Genomic DNA, 20,632 nt, shown 5'->3' on the forward strand with positions numbered 1-20,632 from the left:
GATGACAGGGACCCAGTTACTTGAATCACCATCTGTTGACTGCAAGAGCATGCATTACATAAGCATCATAGCATAATCTTGATCTGGTAACATTCCAACACAAAATAAAAATTCAGAAGTTTAATTTCCCATTCAACCTTTAAAAAACAAGATTTAATTATTTAAAAATCAGAGTTACGGAGAGCAGTGGGGAAGGGGGAGAGGCAGGAAGAGGGAGAGAAACAGAGAAGTCTTTCATCCATCAGTTCACTCCCCAAATGGCCACAAGAGCCAGGACTGACTGAAACAGGCGAAGCCACAGCCAGGAACTTTCTCCAGGTCTCACATCTATGCAGGGGCCCAAGCACTTGGACCATCCATCCTCTGCAGCTTTCCCAGTCAGATTAACAAGGAGCTGGATCAGAAGTGGAGCAACCAGGACTCAAACTGGCACCCATATGGCATACTGGCATTGTGGGCAACAGCTTTACCCACTGTACCATGGAGCCGGCCACTGAAATACATATTTTGAAATTTTGATTTATTCGATAGGCAGGAAGACAGAGGAAGACAGAGATCCCATCACCTGGTTCATTCCCCAAATGTTCATGATTGCCAGGTCTGTGCAAAAGCTAAAACCAGGAACAACTTAATCCAGGTGACCCATATGAGTGGTTGGAACATAATTACTTGAGCTGTCGGTGCTGCCCTTCAAGGTTTGCATCAGTGGGAAACTGGGGGCAAGTATCCTGGAGCCCAGGCACTGTATCATGAGACATGGGCTTCTGAACTGCTGGGCCCAATGCCCAGACCAGAAATATTCTTATACTTGGATATTGGTTTGATAATTTAACAGCAACAACAAAAAAATCAAGTGTGAATGGAAATATATTATTAAATTATACTGCAATATCTATTTAATATATTTTGTTTGGGTGATTGTTGATTACTATAACAAAACATAAGATTGTAGTAGATATGAACTATTATCCTTTTTTGAAAAAAAAATTATTTGAAAGGCAAATATACAGAGGGAAAGAATCTTCCAACCACTGATTCACTCCCCATATGGCTGCTACAAGAACTGGGATGGTACAAAACTGGGAGCCAGGAGCTTTTTGGGTCTCCCACAAGAGTTCAGGGCTTAAGGCTTTGCCCATCCTTTATTGTTCTCCCAGGCAATTACCAGGGAGCTAAATCAGAAGTGGAGTAGCCAGGACACCACAGCTCCAGTCCCAGCCTATTCTCTTTTTAGGTGGGGTGTGTGTGTGTGTGTGTGTGTGTGTGTGTGTGTGTGTGTGTGTAACTGAAACTCCGAAGGACCAACATTTTTGTCCAAATGTGCATCCTCTATAACGATGTTACAATCTTTATTGAGCTTTATTTGTTCAAAGGCTAATTAGTTATGATATATGATTTCCAGACTTTGAAATTTTAAGGTTTTCACAGGAGATACAAAGGAAAAACTGTCTCTTTAAAAATAAAATATGCTTTGAATTGTTTGAAACAGGGCGGTTTCTGTCCTGAAATCCTGTTTTTTGTCCTTGCTGTTGAAAAGTTGTCAGAAGTATTTTCACTTAAAAAGATCATAACTTATTTTCCCCTTAAAAGTTAGTTTACAACAAAATTAAACTAGAAAATGTGAAACTTATTATATTGTGGAAATACTTGTACCACATTAAATAAGCTTCTGTTATTGTGCTTGAAATTAATCATAAATCATATTTGCCTCAAGCCAAAAGCATTATTTGAAAGGAATTTTAGGAATCTTAAATAGTTGAGTAACTAGCTGATTTAAGTTTGTGTTTTTTTCCTAAAGGTGAGCTAATTCATGTTACCTGTGCAAACAAAAATACTAATTACTAGTACAAAGATTTTAACTAGCACACAAAGAATAAAAACCAGAAAATAGTATCAATCCCATCAATATCACTTAATTCTCATGAAAAGTAGGCTCTGCAGATCCTTTCATGAATGGTCAAGCAGAACAGTAGTTCTTATTACTGTACACATTTTATTGTACACACTTTTTAAAAAAAATTTGTGTTTTAAAACATTTCACTAAAACTCCCTGTGTGGCTTTTGTGGTCTTTAAATTTGACAGTGGCTAATGAATTCCACTAGTTTTAGAATTACAAGAAATCTTACAACACATGTTATCTAAGCATGTGCTTGGGCTTGGGAAGATTTAATAGCTTACCCAGGATCGTATAACTAGTTAGTGATTGCATTCCCACCCATCATATGAGGATTGCAGATTTCCATTGTGGATTTTCATAGCTGCAGTCTAAAAATTCTCCATTGCATGTTACTTCTAAAAAAAATTGTAAATGTGTTCCAGTATTCATCAGTTAATATAACAACCAAAAGAAATGAAATTGCTCAATTTCATTATGTCCTTCAGGGTAGGTAATGAGGATCATTGAATTCATTGAAATACGGTTGTCTGCTTCACCTTCACATGCATAGGCCTGTCCTGAGACCAGGTCCCATGCTCTTAACATGAGTTTTTCCCCAAATCACCTACACAGAATCTCTTCAGCAAGCCTGGGGTGAGCAGTCCTTGGAATATCATTGAATTTGGAACTGGAAGGAATCGAACCATTTCAGCCAGACAGCTCATTTTCAGACACCCACGCAAAATAGTTGGTTTGCCAAAGGAGATGCAAAATTGTAATTCATAACAGAGCTACATTATGAATTCAGGTCTGCTGATCTCCAGTATATGATGCTTTCACTCTGCCAATTTAATTTTTATGGTGATGTTTACATAGTTGATGAGGATGGGGAAAGGTTGAGGATTAGAGGAAAGTGAATGAGGCCACTGTTTCCAAATTTTCTTTTTCTTGCTCCTGTATCTGGGGGCAGGAGGTTGATAAGGGGGAAAGCAGCACCCAGTCTCCCAACCATCTTAGTTCCTGGGAATGGGGAATGACCACCTGATGTCATCCAGGGGCCTTAATGTGGAGCATGTTCCAAGGGTTCTACTTAAGTGGTTTCAATAGTTCAGTAATTCTGAAATGCTGTTGATTTTGCTGCTCCAAGGATGAGAAAATCCTTCCAAGGTCTACTGGCTAACATAGTCCACCTTAGAGTCTCCATTCACCTAGATATTTGCTGTCAATGCTTGGCTGGGGTAGTTGAACAATTTGTTCTGTCTTCCTTCCCCTGCTATGGTACAAGACATCCTCTGCAGGCTCCAATGGACTGCTATATCCTCCATGTGCATCTGGGCATACCATTCACTAGTGACTGAGGAAGCCCAGTTCTGGCATATACATTCCACAGTCTACAGATCCTGTGCTTCTCCCCATGCTTGGAGTTCTGAGTCCAGCAGTTCAGTTGGAGCAGATCTCCAAATACACCCTGTCTGAGGTGATCCCAGACCTGACTCTTGTGTGTGCTTGCCAGTAAGGGGTCTAGCTAAGTCCGTCACACACATCAGCCTATGAACACTGATAGTTGCAATTGCTGGGTCAATTCTGTTTCCAGCCCCATTTCTTATGCAAACCAATGGATGCAGCAGCCCAGCCCAACCCAGCCAGCAACGCACTTGGCCCTCATGTACACCAGTGGCTCCCCAGCCCCCGTTAGACCCACCCCGAGCCCTGGTTCTTGTGTTTGCCAGTATATGCAGCAGACTAGTCCAGTCAGTCTACATCCCATTCAGCTCTCATACGCATCAGTGGGTGTTGGAGCCTAGCTCAACACAACCAACCCCACTATCCAGCCCATACTCATGCCAGCAGGTGCCACCACCTATTTAACCAGTCCCACTCCCAGCCCTGGTTCTCATGCTCACCAGTGGGAGTTGCAGCCCATCAGAGAGTTTCCATGCAGAGCCTGCACTCTCCAGGTGGTTCTGCAGTCTAACTTGGCAGGATTTGTCCCCAGTCCCAGCACTTGCCACCAATGCTGTTACAAAGCCCAAACAGCCTACACTTACTCTGGCCCATGCATACACCAGTGGATAACAGCCCAGCTTGGCTCTCCCAGTAACCCAGTTCACATGCAGGCCAACAGGTATTGTATCCCTGCCCTGTGCAGCCTGGCCTGGCCCCATCCCTGGTTCTCAATGCTCACCAGTGAGAGCAGTGGCCCAGCAGGGGAGCCCATGCTGCTCCCATACCAGGCTTGCACTTCTCCCCCTAGCTCTCATGTGTGTTGGTAGGTCCTGTGACCCACTCTGGCATGGCCTGCCTTCTCTTGGCATTTTCCAATGGGTACTGTATCCTGGCATGACCCAGTCTGCCTCCAGTTCCAGCTCATGCTGGTGGGTGTGCCAGCTTAATATTTAAAAGTCCAGATACTTTGATGGGAAAGCTTTCTTACTGTCTGGCAAGTTTGTCATCCAACCAGTTGTCTAACGAACCTCTTGTCTCTCAATAAAATTAGATAATTTTAGTGTACTAAGACAAGAACTAAAGGCTGAAAATAAAGCACATTTGCTTCTCTCTGTAGTAAACCACATTGCACGGGGTGAAGACAGAGCTGCGTTATGCTGCATACTGAATTGTGATAGTGTTTGGGAACAATGGCAGGGTGCTACTCTGTTTGAATCTTTAAGGTTATTCACCCTAGAGCTGGCAAGATAAGGAAGTAAACCATCAAAAACGAGTGGTTGGTGTTCAGTGGACTATTACTGTGATTGTTAACAGTTAGCCTTACTCCACATACGTACAGGAAAGAAAGGGGCAAGAAGACACATAGCTTAGGTTTCTGTTTTGGAATTAGTTTAACATTTGTGTGTCTCTATTTTGTTTTTATTTCTTCTTTTTCAGCATAAAATCATCTTTTGTCTTTTTCTTTATTCACTGCATTTCTTTTCTACCTGTTGTGCTCTGAGATATTCCCTGTTTACTAATAGGAGTAGTTGAAAAATGCCCCTATATCTTTTGGATTTAATGATGATACACACTCTATGTTTTGCTCTGTAGATTGGCATTAGATGCTTGGTTATGAGCCACTGACTTGGAATTCGTACTATTGGATGTACTGTAGTATTCCCACAACCTGACTGGGGACCCCGATTAGAATTTTGCTTCCAACAATCAAAATTCCTCTGCATTCTGCACTATATAGTAGTAGTAAGGCTAGTATGAAGAACAGATCACAGTGGTTTCCTACAAATGTGCACATGGTTAAATATTATTTAATGAACTGCTAGTCAGTCGACTTAACATCAAAATTAAATACTGTTTGCGTCTTGTTAGAGCCATGACTGTTCATCCAAGCCTAATTTGGTATCTTTTGACTTCTCTGTGAATACAACGTAAAGTCTGTGGAACATGATTGAAATGTGTAAACACTCATGGATGTAGTTTTATTCCCATTCTTAACCACCTTAATGTTTTATTTGAGAAGTTTTAATTTGAAAAAGAAGCAAGGAAATTAATCTGTAAGTTCATCATGAAGACCCCCGCGTATTATGGAAAGAGATCATTTATTTCCAAACATATCTTTCTTCGTTAAAACTTGTGAAGATTAACTATTTTCATTTTTACTTTTGTCCTTATTTCCTTTTGAGTAGCAAAAAAAATTGTATGATTCAGTTATTTTTAGGTTATTCTGTGAACTTAAGAAATAATTCTAATGTTTAGTTTCTATTTCATTGTATCAGTTCCACAGAAACAAATGGCTCTAAGCAGGGATTTTTGTATGATATAGATAAAATATCACACAAACTTTAAGTATTAATTATGCAATTATTATAGTACTAAGATGCCAATGTTTTTGTGTATATTATTGTTTCCAGGCAGGACTAGATTGTAAAGAAATTACACCATCATTGTCCAGTACAACTTCTTCAGTGAATTAAATATTGTATTTCTATAAATCCTAACTCAGGGCTACCATTCTTAAGGTATGGCAAAGTGGCTTGTATAGTTGAGGAAAGGAATATTTTATTTCAACGCACATAGGCACAAGGAACTTTAAAAGCCATTGCATCATGTGAAACATCGGATGGAAGATCTTCCTCTCAGTCTCTCCTCCTCTCTGTATATCCAGCTTTCCAATAATAATAAATCTTTAAAAAAAAAAAGCCATTGCATTGGACAGTGCAGCTTTGGACTATAGCAAATAGAAAGTTATCCTAGTATTTACCAACACTCAATTGAGGAAACATTAGTTTTGGAAGCATTTGCGAAGAGGTGAGCAATGAATTATTCTTCAATTTAAATAAGAATGCCACCAAGCATGGATATTTATTTCTCTTTTACATAGCCTAAGTGAAATGAAAATCACATTTTTTTTTCAAGAAGGAAAATCAAAGGAGAAACCAATATAAACTTTCTGGTGTCTGTATTTATGACAGCATAATACTGACTTCAGTGTCCATAAAATAATGTGCTACTTTACCAAATATGACCTGATTTAAATTTTCTAGCCATGTAGACCCAGTTTGGTTTTGACACTTTCTGAGGAGTGTGTTTTTGTTATCCCTACTCTCCATAAGTGTTACATTTATATGGTAGTATATAATTCATAGAGCATCTTTGCATAGATCCTTCCTTCCATAAATATTTGCATACTTGTTTCTCTGGGTTAAACATTTTATTCACTGGGTCTAGCTCTTTAGGATTACAGAAGATAATCTATGCATCATAACATGGTATGATATAGAAAACAGTAATCTCTAGTAAAAGCATAAAGAATGTACTCTCCAGACATTAGTATGCTGAAGGAAGTGGAATGAACACAATATATGAAAATATGACTGTATTACTTACGTTTGCCTGCCTTGAAAATTGAAAATATACATATATGTTTTTTAACATTTTGTAGTTCTGAGCTACAAAATCAGACCCCATTTTAGTTCAATTATATTTGAAATTCGTATCTGCAACTTGATTCATTTTTTAAAAGTCATGTAAATAAGTGCTTAGCTAAAAGTCATTATTTAATCGCTATTGTTGCAGTTGACTGAGTCTCACCTTTTGCATATGACTTGTCTGAACTTGAGAGCGTATCACTTGTAACTGTTTTGAGATTACAGCGTGTGCTGGCTTAGATTCATTTTAACATGAGAATTTAAAATGTCAGTGTTTCATAAAAATCTTCATCGTTGGAGTCTTCTCTCTTAAATATTAAAAGAATAATTTTTGTGGTATTACACAGTTTTATATGTTCAAAGTACAAAGAGTGTTAAGTGGTGACAGACATTATGACTGCTCAAAAACATACTGGCCTGTTGAAAAGCCTTTTTTATTGTTGTGTAAATGGGTTTTGAATATGATGTTAGAGGTCGTATGAATTTTGTTCAGAAGTTAAGATTACAATTAAAGATTACAGTCAAGGGATAATAAAATGTTTTTCAGATTTTTATAATTCTATTCTGATAAGATAATGTACTGTTAATTATGGTAACAGTATTAGAAATTAAAGGATTTTTTTAATTGTTAAAATGTGATACAGAATCCCTATAACTCAAATTTATCCAAACCCTAATTCTTTAAGCCATTTTTTCAGTCCCTTACAACTATTTATTCTCATAATTATTCTACAGAATTTTTGAGACAATATATTAACATGTTTTATGTGTTTAATAAATATATTCACACTCATTGGTGATGCTTTGGTGACAGCTGATTTTGCTCTGCTGTTTGATCTTTTACACACATTAGTACCTCTGACACTGTAAATTTTTTCCTAAAACTTCATTTTCTGCATCTGAAAACTAAAAACTTATATGACTTTTAAAAGAATGAATTTGTTTGGTGAAATAAGGAATAATTATGACTCTCAATGAACCAGAGTCCGCTGGTTTGTACACTGAAGTCTTCATTTAGATATTTACATGTGAAAAAAGAAATTTGAAAACCAACAAATCTATGCTGAAGCTAATTTAGTTCCCTAAAAGGCAGATACCACTTCTGCACTTAGAATGGTGAGTGCTTCAAGTTTTGCTAATGTCGTTAAAGCAGTGCAATGAAGATGACCATATGTGAAACATACGAAATATATATTTGGATATTCTTAATAGCTATGTTGCACATGATTCAAGAATTTTGGCACTCAGAAAATACTATTATTTAAAAATTTGTATCAGCATCTTTTTAAAATTTTTTTAAGTGGTTTGACAATTGCTAGCTAAAACAGCACTACCCAGGATTTGTTAGTACTGAGAAATGGGTCCATGAAGATATGTTGTATTTTTTGTCTTGGTCTCTTTGGAAGTTTTTCTAATAAACAGGGTTTTATTTTTAATTACCCAGTTAGCCTATGTAATTGTACCATAAAATTAAAAATAAAATAGAAAAAAAAAGGAGGCAAACATGGAAAAAAGAATTACTCAGTATCATACTCTTTGTGATCTGGAGCAACCCTAAAATGCTAAAGTATGCATTCAAATATGTGGTAAAGGAACCCTTCAAAAAGGAAAATTGATAATGATGTTAGGATATCCCACTGAAAATTAGGTGTCCCTCTACTTTTTGAAACAGAACAGAGTAAGAAAACCATATCTATCTGGTTAGTGCCTACTGTATACCTACATGTAGGTCATTTCAAAGAATCAAGCAATACTCCTGCCTTAATATTCTATAAGCATGGAAAATGTGTCTTTTTTTATTTGCCAACGTAAGATGTTCTTGCTAAAGGACATGTAATTGCATGCTAATTCTTGAAAAGGTTAAACTTATTTAATTCAGGAACAGAAGTCCAAGCTTTCAAGGTCTAATTTTTCTTGTAAGGTTGGCTGAGTAGTAGATTTTGGCTGAGGAGTTTACTCTGATTATACCTTTCTGTAAGCATGATTAAATAGTGAATATTGCCTGAGGATTTTAATCTGGTTGTACATCTCTACACAAAAGGAGCATGGCTAACAGTATTTTAAAGATATGCTCTTGAATACAGCCAAGTTTATCGAAAATGATTCCTACTTCTTTATTTCACATAAATATCCCTACACCAACCCCAGCCTGAGAAGAAAAATGTCTTCTTACCCGTAATAGTCATGCATTGTTAGTCATCCAGTTCATTTTTTTCTGCAGTTCAAATGCCTTATTACTGCAAAACAATAATGCAAAGTAAATAAGGTATGGTACTGAGAGCAATATTGACAGAAGAGTAGAGCATAAGGGAAGATGATTTAAAAGGGTTCATCAAAATTGCATTTCTTTTACAGAAAGTAATCCAGAGATTGAAAAATATTTGCTGCTGATGTCAGAGTAAACTGAATGCGGAGGGGGAAATGTTAAGGAGAGGAAATATGAGCATGTGAAACAATATGAAGCAATTATAAAGCTCTGCCAAAAAAAGGAAATTAAATTAGAATTTGTTTACAATCTACAGCCATTTTGCAGAAATGGTTTTGAGTACACTAAATTCATTTATACTTTGATATAGAGTGTGAAGCTCTTTATTGCAAGGCATAACAAAGGGTGATGAGTTTCTCAACTCTGTGTTCTGAATAGAATTATTGTGACTTCTTGTTTTTTTTTGTAAGGTATTGAAATCATTTGGGGCTTGTTAAATTCGGGTCTTCTTAACCTTGCTGGTCTATATGTTGTAATTTAGATTTCTAATTTGGTCAAGTTTCCTTAGAAAAGTCACTCAAATATTAGCCTGAGTTCTGCAATAATAAGACAAAAATACTCTTCTGCTGCTTGAAAATAGTGTTTCTATCTGTTTAACTTGTATATAATGTACTAGGTTCAGTAAATATTTAGTGGTATTAGAGAAAATTAATATTCAATCTTCTGTAATCCTTTCAAATCACAATGTGTAGGATTTTGAAAAATAATTGTTCCTAAAAATCCATTGTAGCAGAATACATATGTAGAGAGATATACTTTGATTTTTTTATTCTGAAACTTTTTTGTTTACTAATTCTAATATTACCTGACTTTCATGTTTTGCATACACCACACTGGACAAAGTACCCCTCTGCTATATTATGCTCAGTTCTGCAGGAGGTTATCATCCTGGGAATAGTAGCTTCCTCTCCGTCAAGTCTATACACAGTCATCCATCCTACTCCTTTTACTGAAAACCTTGTCTCTGCCTGACTCCTCTGCTCTGTCTGACATGAGCTCTTAGTTCTTCAAGCCAGCTGTCTTCACTCTGGGTCCACAAGCCTGGACTTCAATCTTTCACCAGTTTAGTTTTCTTTAATTGAACACCTGAGTTCCCTGTAGTGAGGGTCTCAGACTGCTGAGAAAGATTCCATCAAATGCCTTGGTTTGTCTTCTACCAAGTATCACATGTCGTGTCTCAGTTCTAGGTATCTCCGATGCTCTACCTTCTCTGGTACCTCCAAAAAGAAAGACGCTTCTGATCAGTTTCACTGCAGTTCTCACATTCCGGCATAACCAAAATGTTTATGGCTGTATGAAAGATTCGATGTGGTTCTTGCTGACCTGTGTCATAGTCTTCACAGCAGTGCTTCCTCTTTGTTCTCAAGCCTTCATGCAAGCAGGCTCCTGGGAAATGATTTACTTCCCATCATCAAGTTGTTTTTGACCTGTGTCTTGGAATTTCTTCTGTATTTTTCTTTTCTTTCCCTCGTTCCAACATGTAGTTCTCTCAAGAGGAAAAAAATCTTTTTTTATTTCCTGATTTATTTAGCACATTTTTTATCAGTTTTTCCTATTAGCATTTGCGACTTCAAACCTCTCCATTGTGTGAAATTCACTGCATGAAATCATATACAGATATTGCACTGTGCCAAACAGACGCTACCTAATAGCTCCCCTTTATTGACTTATTAAAACCCTCACGTTTCTTTTTTTTTCCAATAAAAAAGACTATTTATTTATTTATTTATTTGCAAGTCAGAGGACACAAAGAGAAAGAGCTCTTCCATCTACTAGTTCACTCCCCATATGGCCGCAATAAAAAATGCTGAACCAGCGAAAGCGAGGAGCCAGCGTGTTTATCTGAGTCTCTCACATGAATGGCAAGCGCCAAAAACATCTGGGTCATCTTTTCATACTTCTCCCAAGCCATCAAAGGACCAGCTGCAATGCCAACCAGCACCCAAATAGGGTCTCAGTGTCATAGGCTGGCACTTTAGCCGATATTCCACAATATCAGCCCCTATCAAATTTATCTTTTTATGTTGAAGGGATATTATGTCCTCATCTTCTCAACCTCTTACCATCCAATATTTATTTATTGAAGGGATAGTATGTCCTCATCTTCTCAACCTCTTACCATCCAATCTTTCCAATTATATCTATGAATTAGCCTCTGAACTAAAGCCAGTGTTTGAACACAACCCAGGCAATGATAAATTTAAAGCAGTGTAAGATTAGATTTTTATTTGATTTGTGTGGAATTAATAACGAATTTGCTTTCAAATGTTTGTGTTTTGATTCTTTCAGAACCAGTCCGAAGATACAAAACTTTTCAATATGATATATTTAGTACTTCCAGTGAAAGTCCATCTATTATTTCCTCTGAATCAGACTTCAGACAAGGTGAGCAGCATCTCTGACAAACACAATGTTTTTATTTATTTGAGAAGCAAAGCTCCTAGCTCTCTGTTCGCTCCCTGAATGTCCACAAAGACTGGGGGTTGGGTCAGGGAAGAGCCAGGAGTCAAGAACTCAACCCAAGTCCCACATATGAATGTCAGAATACCAGTTCCTTGAGCCATCACTACTGCCTCCTGCAGTAACAGGAAGCAGGAGGCAGGAGCTGGAGCCAAGTGTCACACTCAGGTACTCTGGTAGGAGATACAGGTTTCCTATCAGGCGAAAATAAGCCACAACTTTGTTAGACAGCCATGATTGCTTTAGTTATCAAAGAGAGTAATTCTACATAAAATGTTTAAACTGTAAAAGGCTCTTCTTATGCATTTGATAGTGTTATGGGAGCTTAATAGCAATCTAATCAAATGACAATGCCTTAAAAATATATGACTCACTTAAAAGAATTTAAAAAACCTATGTCATGAATTTGGTTATGTGGATATGATTTCACAAATGTCTGCTAAATACTTGAGTTTAAGTAAGATTACTGTCATATTTTTATAAGCTGTACTATCATTCTTTTTTTATTCACAATTAGTGAGAAGAAGTGAAGTTGCAAAGAGATTTGAATCTGGCAGTGGTCTCCCAGGGGTGGATGAAACCCCAAATCAATGCCAGTTGCAGAGACCAAGGTATGTTATATGAAAGAGTAATAATTTAGGATATTTTCAGGAACTGATATTTGTATTTATTTTTCCTTCACTAGAGTCAAACAGAGCTTTTTTGTTATCTTTTATTTTTTCCATTTCTATTTTTTTCCTTTGCCTTAATTCCTTTTCTCTTCTCAAAAATTCATGCAATTATATGAATTACAAGGTAGTGGAATCGTTTAAAGCCAGTATTGATTATTTCAACTTTGTGTTTGATTCTTTTAAATTGTCACTACGACTGTACAATGAAAGGAAAGTGAAGGCATAGCATCAAAAGTGCATAAGAAGATAGTAAACTTGATTTCTGTTAGAAAGGTTTTTCCTTTTACAGGCTGGAGCAGGCTTAGGCAGCAGGTTCTCAGCAAGCATTTGTTCATTGGTTGCCAAAGAGTTAGGCTACTACTAAATAACTTATTATACAGAAAGTTAATTATTCATTGTATCTTTCCCATCTTAAAAGAAGTTATCTGGTATTTTTGTAAAGTCTGATTTGGGCTGTTTAGAGTTCATTCTCACACTGAAACACTCAGAAAATTTCTTGCAAAGAGTTAGTTCTATTCTCGTGCAATACTTAGGATGATGTATTATAGCTGAGTATTCGCTGTGTTTAAACTGAAAGATGTCAAATCAGGAGCGAATAGACTGATGTCTGTCCTTGTTACATGCATTCAAATCCCTTGCAGGAACAAAAGCTGCCATGAATGCCAGTCATGTATTTAAAATTTGTAATCTATATTAATGCCAGAGGTTGCTTCAAAAATTTTTTCCAATGAGTGCTTTTTTTTAAGGATTTATTTTATTTTTATCGGAAAGACAGATATACAGAGAGAAGGAGAGACAGAGAGGAAGATCTTCCGTCCGATGATTCACTCCCCAAGTGGCCGCAACAACTGGAGCTGAGCCAATACGAAGCCAGGAGCCTTGAACCTCTTTGGGTCTCCCACGCGGGTGCAGGGTCTCAAGGCTTTGGGCTGTTCTCCACTGCTTTCCCAGGCCACAAGCAGGGAGCTGGAGGGGAAGCAGAGCCACCGGGATTAGAACCGGCTCCCATATGGGATCCGGCGCGTTCAAGGCGAGGACTTTAACCACTAGGCCACAGTGCCAGGCCCCCAATGAGTGCTTTTAAATCCAACTATTCAGTTTAAACGTAACCTGATGTGTGAGAATCATTTGAAAATCAACAAAAAGGTAAATCTGCGCCTGAGACTACAGTTTCCTGAGTACAACAAGCACACTGCGGGAAGAAGAGCAGTAAGAAATCAATTCAGAATTACACTAAATTCTGCTGAATTCAGTAATGGAGCACAAACAGGAGATTAGGATCACTCTTCTCTGTATTACAGAACTGTCTGGCTTACGGTGTTAGTAAGAGTCATGTTCAATGTGTGATACCTGTTATAAAATGTTATTCTTTAAATGCCAGTGGTTGATGAGTGTCAGTTATTCATCAAGAAAGCTTTTCTTTAAAAAAAAAAAAAAAGTCACTCTTTCCTACCTAAATAGGAGAAAACCTGTGAATTGTGTCCTTTTTAACTTGGCGAAATTCAGTAGAGATAATGACTGGAAGAACCACTGGGATTATGTGTTCATAACTGATTTATAGCCAATCTGTTTTTCTTTTTATATAGACAAAATTATATCATTTTGTAAAGTATTTCCATTTTCTTAATAAGGAATATCAAAAGTGACAGTTTGTTAAAAACACGTGTTTACTTTTATTTGAAAGGCAGAGTTAAGGATAGAGGAGTTCAGTCCCCAAATGGATACAATGGCCAAAGCTGGGCCAGTCCACTGCTGGGAGGTTTCCTCTGGGTCTCTCGCATGGGTACAGGAGGCTTCATGGGCCATCCTGTACTGCTTTCTAAGACACATTAGCAGGGAGCTGGATGGGAGGGGGAGCAGCCAGCACTCAGTCCGTATGAGTTGCTGGTGCTGCAGACAGAGGCCTCCCCTATTATGCCAAGATGAATTTAATCTTGTTTCTCAGTGTAGAGAAAAAAACCCACATTTTGAGTTAGACATAGATACCAGAAAAAAAATAATACTTCAAGATGAACTAGACCATTAGGAATACATGCTTGTTCTATAACTAGTCCCATCTTTTCATTTTTTTCTGTCCACAGAAATATACATGAACTTAAATAATATCTGAACTCCTTAGTCAAGTGCCCAGTTTTCTGAATGTAGACAGAGGTCCCTGATAGTAACTTAATGTGCTGGTACACATGCAGGAGACCGTGTCTGGCTCTTGAGGTCACATGTTTCCCAGAACTGTAAATACTGCTCTATTTGTATGTGCTGTGTGCTTCTGCACAAAAATTGCCATTCCTTTTAGATATAATGAAGTGGAAAGACAGATCCAGACAGTGTCATTGATGTGTATCCTGGAGCATAGGGGAAGATTAGCAGGAAATTATGACTCAGATGAAGAAGCATGAGTAATTGGGGAATTCTGAGTTATCAAAAGTGTCTTTCAGTGACAAAAAAGGATCTTCAAAGCTGCACATATAAGCCTTTTTATGTGTTCAGTTTTGAAGTGTAGTTTTTACATAATACATTCCTCCTGCTTCTGGCCCTATCTGCTTGTTGGGGTGATCTTTGTTTCTGATTCTGAACAACCATTTATTCATTTCTCCATGACACAGAGTTTCTGAATTTTTGGTTTGTTTTTGTTTTCTGTCTCTCAACCCTTTTAATGCTTATAGCAACTTCAACCAGACATTGAGATGGGAGACAGAAAATGTCAATCATCTTTGCTACAATGGGTAGCTGTGGTGTAATTCGAGCAAGAAAGTTGATATATTTAGAGAAGTGCCAGGTTTGAGTTAAAATGTATAGATTCAAATTATTATCCTTGGTGCTTTGACCATTGAGAGTGAACATAAAATTATATTCAAACATTCACTCAACAAATAACTGATTACCTACCAAGTACTAGAAATTTTTAGGTGTTAGAGTTATAAACAAGAAAGGAAAGATCCTTTGAGAGAATGTCAGATAGTCAGCGCTGGCTGGTTAACAATATGTCACTCAAATTCTGTTTGCATAGATGGTAGGATCATAGGAAAATCTTTCTTATGGGGTGACTTAGAACAGCTAGTACAAATGAGTGATCTGTGCAGATAACAGCAGAGTGTTCCAGACAAAGAGAATAACAAGTAGGTGAGTAGGGAACATGTGTTGCATGTTAGATGGATAGCAAGACAATGTGACTACAAATGAGTGAAGGCCATCATGGATGGTAACCAAGTAACCAGGACTCAAATCAGGTCAGAAGGTAAGGTGAGCACCATAGGTGTTATTCTTTTTTTTTTTTTTTTTTTTTAATAAAGATTTTATTTTACTTTCATTACAAAGCCAGCTATACTGAGAGGAGGAGAGACAGAGAGGAAGTGGAGCTGCCAGGACCAGAACCAGCAGCCATATGGGATCAAGGCGAGGACCCCAGCCACCAGGCCACGCCGCCAAGCCCCATAGGTGTTATTCTAAATGTAATGGGAAGTCTACGGCCATACCACCCTGAACGCGCCCGATCTCGTCTAAATGTAATGGGAAGCCATTGAATGAATGATTGAAAGCACAGAGAGCCATGAACTAATTTACATAGTAATAGGATTACTCTGGTCTGTTCTGTGATGTGCAGATTGTAAAAGCAAAAGACCAGTTAGGAGACAGAGTATTCAATTTGAGATGAGTATAGCACAAACTTGATTGCTTGCAATAGAAGAGTCAGGAATAGTTGTTGTCTGCGGCCATACCACCATGAACGCACCTGATCGCGAAGTCAGGAATGGGTGTCTTTAAGGTTGTGCCTTTAGGATTTTTTCTTCAGTTGGTAGTGGATTTACAAAAAGGAGGAATCAAGCATGACTTCCAATTGTGACCAAAGCAAAAGGCAAATGGTTGAGAGAAGGTTAGACTTGGGAAGGACAGTATCAAGATTTTGGTTTTAGAAATGTTAGGCAAAGACATATTTAGACTAGTTTATGGATTTTTTTAATATCTTTTTAAATATATATATTAACACTGAAATAGAATAATCACCTAGGCCAGTGAATAGAAATAAAATTCATGGTAGAAATTGGAGTTGCAAAATATATTTCAAACTAATTTTTTAATTTATTTATTTTGTTATTCCATGATATAGTTCCATAGGCCCCAGGATTTCTCCCATGTCATTGCAATAGTATAGTCCTTACAATCAGTCATAAGTTCATCATTCTCTTATTTAAGTGTATCCTGACATTGTAGGCATGGACAGTCTCAGAGAGTCCAGAATTCTATTGTCAAGATGCATTCAACAATTACATTAGGAATCCATCTTTGACTTGGAAGTAGAGATGCGCACTGCATTGTATCTTCACATCTGTATGTGATAGTCTGTACTACCCAATTACTATACATACCCTTAAATGAAAAGCCACAAAACAAAATCAACAACAGAGAGAAAAATAGAAAATTTACAGCATGAAGTTAAATAACATGCTACTGAATACCAATGTGTCACTGAAGAAATGAAAATCAAAGACCTTCCTGAAGCAAACGTTGCTCTTGTATGACCTAGGAGTCAGTGATGAAATTAATAAGAAAAACAAAAACTTTTTCTGAATGAATGAAAAGAAAAACAATAATATCAGACCCCCTGAGATGTAGCTTAAACAGTATTGAAAGGGCTACTGATCTTGTATTTTGCATGAAGGTTGCCTTGTATCAGAAAGAACATACGATAAGAACATGCCAGGTAATTAGAACAATGTGAGTAGATGCAATCATTAAATATGAAGTATAAATGGAGATCAGAAAAATTGGATGTCTGAGCACTGTTGTAGTCTGACATGAAAGATCAGAAATGGAGGTGCCACTGTAGTGCAGCAGGGGAGGCCACTGCCTGCTGCACTGCCATCTCGTCTGGGCACGAGCTTGAGTCCTGGATATAGCTCTTCTTCCAGCTCCTTGCCACTGCACCTGGGAAAGCAGTGGAAGATGGCCCAAGTAGACCCCTGCACCCATGTGGGAGATCCAGAAAAAACTTCTAGCTCCTGGATTCTTCTGACAAACTCAACCTTGGCTGTTGCAGCCTTTTGGGGACTTAACCAGCTAATGGAAGATTCTCTATTTCTTTTCTCTCTCTCTCTCTCTCTCTCTCTAACTCTCTAACTCTGCCTCTCAAATAAATAAATCTCTCTCAAAAAAAGTTTTAGAAATGAAGGACTGTCCAAGAAAAGGACTTAAATAGAAGAGTTATTGAAGTAGAATGAAATAAGTAGAGTATGATTGGGCAGCTGTCGGTAATGTAATGCAGCAGGTTAAGACACTCCTTGCAGCACTGGAATCCCATTTCAGAGTGCCACTTTGAGTCCCACTATTCTGCCTCAGATGTCCTGCCTCCCTCCTGACACACTTGCAATGGCAGTGGAAGGTGACCCTCATACCTGGACCCTGCCATTAGTGTAAGAGACCCAGAAGAAGTTCCTGGTTGCAGTCTGGCCAGCCCTGGCTGTTGCGGCCATTTGGGGAGTAAGCCAGCAGATGTAAGGTCTGTTCCTCTTGCTCTCTATCATTCTACCTTTCAAATAAATATACAGATGAACAAAAGCTGACAAAACAGGTCTTCCAACCTCTACCTTGGAAAGAGTGGGTAAATTTGTACAGATTAGTCAAATATGAAGATGTTCAAAGATATTGATCACAATTGTCAAATATTTATTAAAAGCAATAGTAATAAAGAAGTATTACTATTTTGTCTGGTCAAGCAAGAAAGAGCAGAAGGAAAGTCCCGGCAGCCACTCCACAATGAGGATAGGTGCCTCATCTTCTGGGTAAGAACACGATTCCCACTGACTAGGGCTAAGGTAGGACTTCAGTGCCTGAGTCTTCCTAGATAACAGCAGATATGTTCAGGGCTCCGTGCACAGCAAAACACACTCCTGATTCTCAAAAGATGAGATGACAAAGGCTCCCATTTACTTAGTAGCCCCCCTATGCCAGCCACTGTAGTCAGCATGCATGGCCTCATCTCATCCTCAGGTAAGGAAGAGTGGGGTATAAGATTACATTTAAGGGGGGCCCGGTGGCGTGGCCTAGTGGCTAAAGTCCTCGCCTTGAACGCCCTGGGAATCCCATATGGGCACCGGTTCTAATCCCGGCAGCTCCACTTCCCATCCAACTCCCTGCTTGTGGCCTGGGAAAGTGGTAAAGGATGGCCCAAAACCTTGGGACCCTGCACCCACATGGGAGACCCGGAAGAGTTTCCAGGCACTTAGCTTCGGATTGGCACAGCACTGGCAGCTGAGGTCACTTGGGGAGTGAATCATCGGACGGAAGATCCTCCTCTCTGGCTCTCCTCCTCTCTGTATATCTGACTTTCCAAAATAAATAAATAAATGTGTAAAAGAAAGATTACAAAAATAAAGAAATAAATAAGTAAAGTTTGGATGGTGTCCCAGGAGTCCAATATTTCAGGAAGGGAAGGATTAAAGGTTGGAAATTTGGTGCAGCAGTGAAAACACAAGTTGAAATGTCAGCATCCTTGACAGTAGGATTAGAATCAAGACTCAGCTATGCTTCCAGTTCCAGCTTCCAAATAATGTTCACCCAGGGAGCCAGATGATGATGGCTTAAGTTTTTGGCTCCCTGCCACCCACATGGGAGACCTGGATTGGGTTCTAGGCTCCTGACTTTGAACTGCCTCAGCCACAGCTGTTTTGAGTATCTGGAGAGTCAGTCAGTAACACAACATTCTATTTCTCTGTCCCTCCCTCTATCTCTTTAAAATAAAATGATAATGATAATACATACATTTAAAAAGGAAAAGTAGGATTGAGCCATGTCGCGTGATACTTAGAGGTCATCAAAAAGAAAATGAATGATTATCCTTGGCTTTGATAACATAGAAGTTAGTTCTTGTTGGCATCATGGGAACTAAAATTCAACTTGTCTGAGTCCCAAAGAATGAAAGATAAAAATAAAGTTTAAATGACAGATTTGAAGAGATTCACTCTAGAGGACAGCCAAAAATGGAATCAAGTTCAAAGTGAAACCCAAAGAAGACTTTTTAAAATTCTATTTCTAAGTAGAACATGTTTGAATACTAATAAAAATACACGTGAGTATTCATAACTGTAGGAGTCAAGTGTTTGCGTGGGGAGAAAGGGAGAATTTCACTCTCAGTGTGGGGTTTTGCTTCTATAGAATATGGGAGATTCACCCTTTGTGACAGAAGAGGAAATAGACCATCTGCATATATGTTTAGCAAGTTTGGCGGTAAAAGGATGGGCAAGTTTTTTCCTGATTGATTTTTATTTCACCAAGAGAAAAGAAAAAGTTCTGTTGACACAAAATAAGGAGAGTAACGAAACTTTACAGAAGGATGTAATGTAAAACAATTCTCTAGGAAAAGGAGTTGTTGGACAATGATGAGGTCCCTTTACCATCAGTTAATAAGGCTCTGCAGTTTCTTGAGAGTTGAGGTTGCATGCAAAGGAATCATTTTAATGATATCTGTAGAGTCAAAGCAGTGTAAGGCCAACAAAAATAGCCAGAAAGTGGTCTGGTCAGTGAATTAAAATTCCCAAAAGAATCAATGAAATATCTGAATAAAGGTTTTAGAGGAATTGAAGTTAAAGAATTTCAGAAATTACAGAGAGTAGGGAAGGAAACAACTAGAAAATTTGGGAGGTAACTTGATTATGGTTTAAAACCAGTGAAACCTTGGGAATAGGTTGTGGGTTGAGGTGGCGAAGAGGCCAGAGTGTCAGGAGACTCCTCAGTCCATACATCACCACCATGGATGGTGACAGGAGTGGTAGTAGAGAAAAAGACTGAATCTGACACTTGAATGTTTACTTAGTAAGGGGGTGGAAGTGGCTAATTGGACAATAAATGTATATAAGGTAAAGTAAATCAATTGATGTTATGCTTTCGTGGAATGAGCTTGAGGGAATCTGGGCATTACTAAGAAAGTGTTCACAGTGATCTAAAAGTTTAAAAGAAATTTTCAGAGAAATCTCATCCTCTGGACCCAACACAGTAGCCTTGCAGCTAAATTCCTTGCCTTGCACACACCGAGATCCCATATGGGCTCCGGTTCTAATCCTGGCAACCCCGCTTCCCACCCAGCTCCTTGCTTGTGGCCTGAGAAAGCAGTGGAGGACTGGCCAAAGCCTTGGGAACCCTGTGCCTGCGTGGGAGACCCGGAAGAGGCTCTGGGTTCCTGGCTTCAGATTGGCTCAGCTCTGGCCATTGCAGTCGCTTGGGAAGTAAATCATTGGATAGAAGATCTTCCTCTCTGTCTCTCCTCCTCTCTGTATATCTGACTTTCCAAATAAAATAAAATATACCTTTAAAAAATTCATCCTCCTCCCAAGGACCAACATGCAAGGCCTGTGAGAATAAAACAGCCTGTATGTAAATCAGACAAAGCAGTCTCCAGAGATGCTTTAGTGTTCAGAAAAAAAGAAAGAGGGTAAAATTTAACTGTTAAAAATAGGACAGTAGTAGAGCAATACTTCAGAAATGCAGCTAGGT

The 20,632-nt window shown here is 38.4% G+C and overlaps 1 protein-coding gene across 1 annotated transcript in view; it reads left to right on the forward strand.

Annotated features, from left to right (window-relative positions):
* The window catches only part of PTPN13 (protein tyrosine phosphatase non-receptor type 13), a 188,933-nt gene that overhangs the window by 89,891 nt on the left and 78,410 nt on the right, over positions 1-20,632 (forward strand). Inside the window, exons 8-9 of the mRNA XM_058667102.1 lie at positions 11,307-11,402; positions 11,995-12,088. Coding sequence (XP_058523085.1) covers positions 11,307-11,402; positions 11,995-12,088 — 190 coding nt within the window. The remainder of the gene's footprint in view (positions 1-11,306; positions 11,403-11,994; positions 12,089-20,632) is intronic.

Source organism: Ochotona princeps, chromosome 7, assembly GCF_030435755.1.
Source record: "Ochotona princeps isolate mOchPri1 chromosome 7, mOchPri1.hap1, whole genome shotgun sequence".
Classification (NCBI taxonomy): Eukaryota; Metazoa; Chordata; class Mammalia; order Lagomorpha; family Ochotonidae; genus Ochotona; species Ochotona princeps.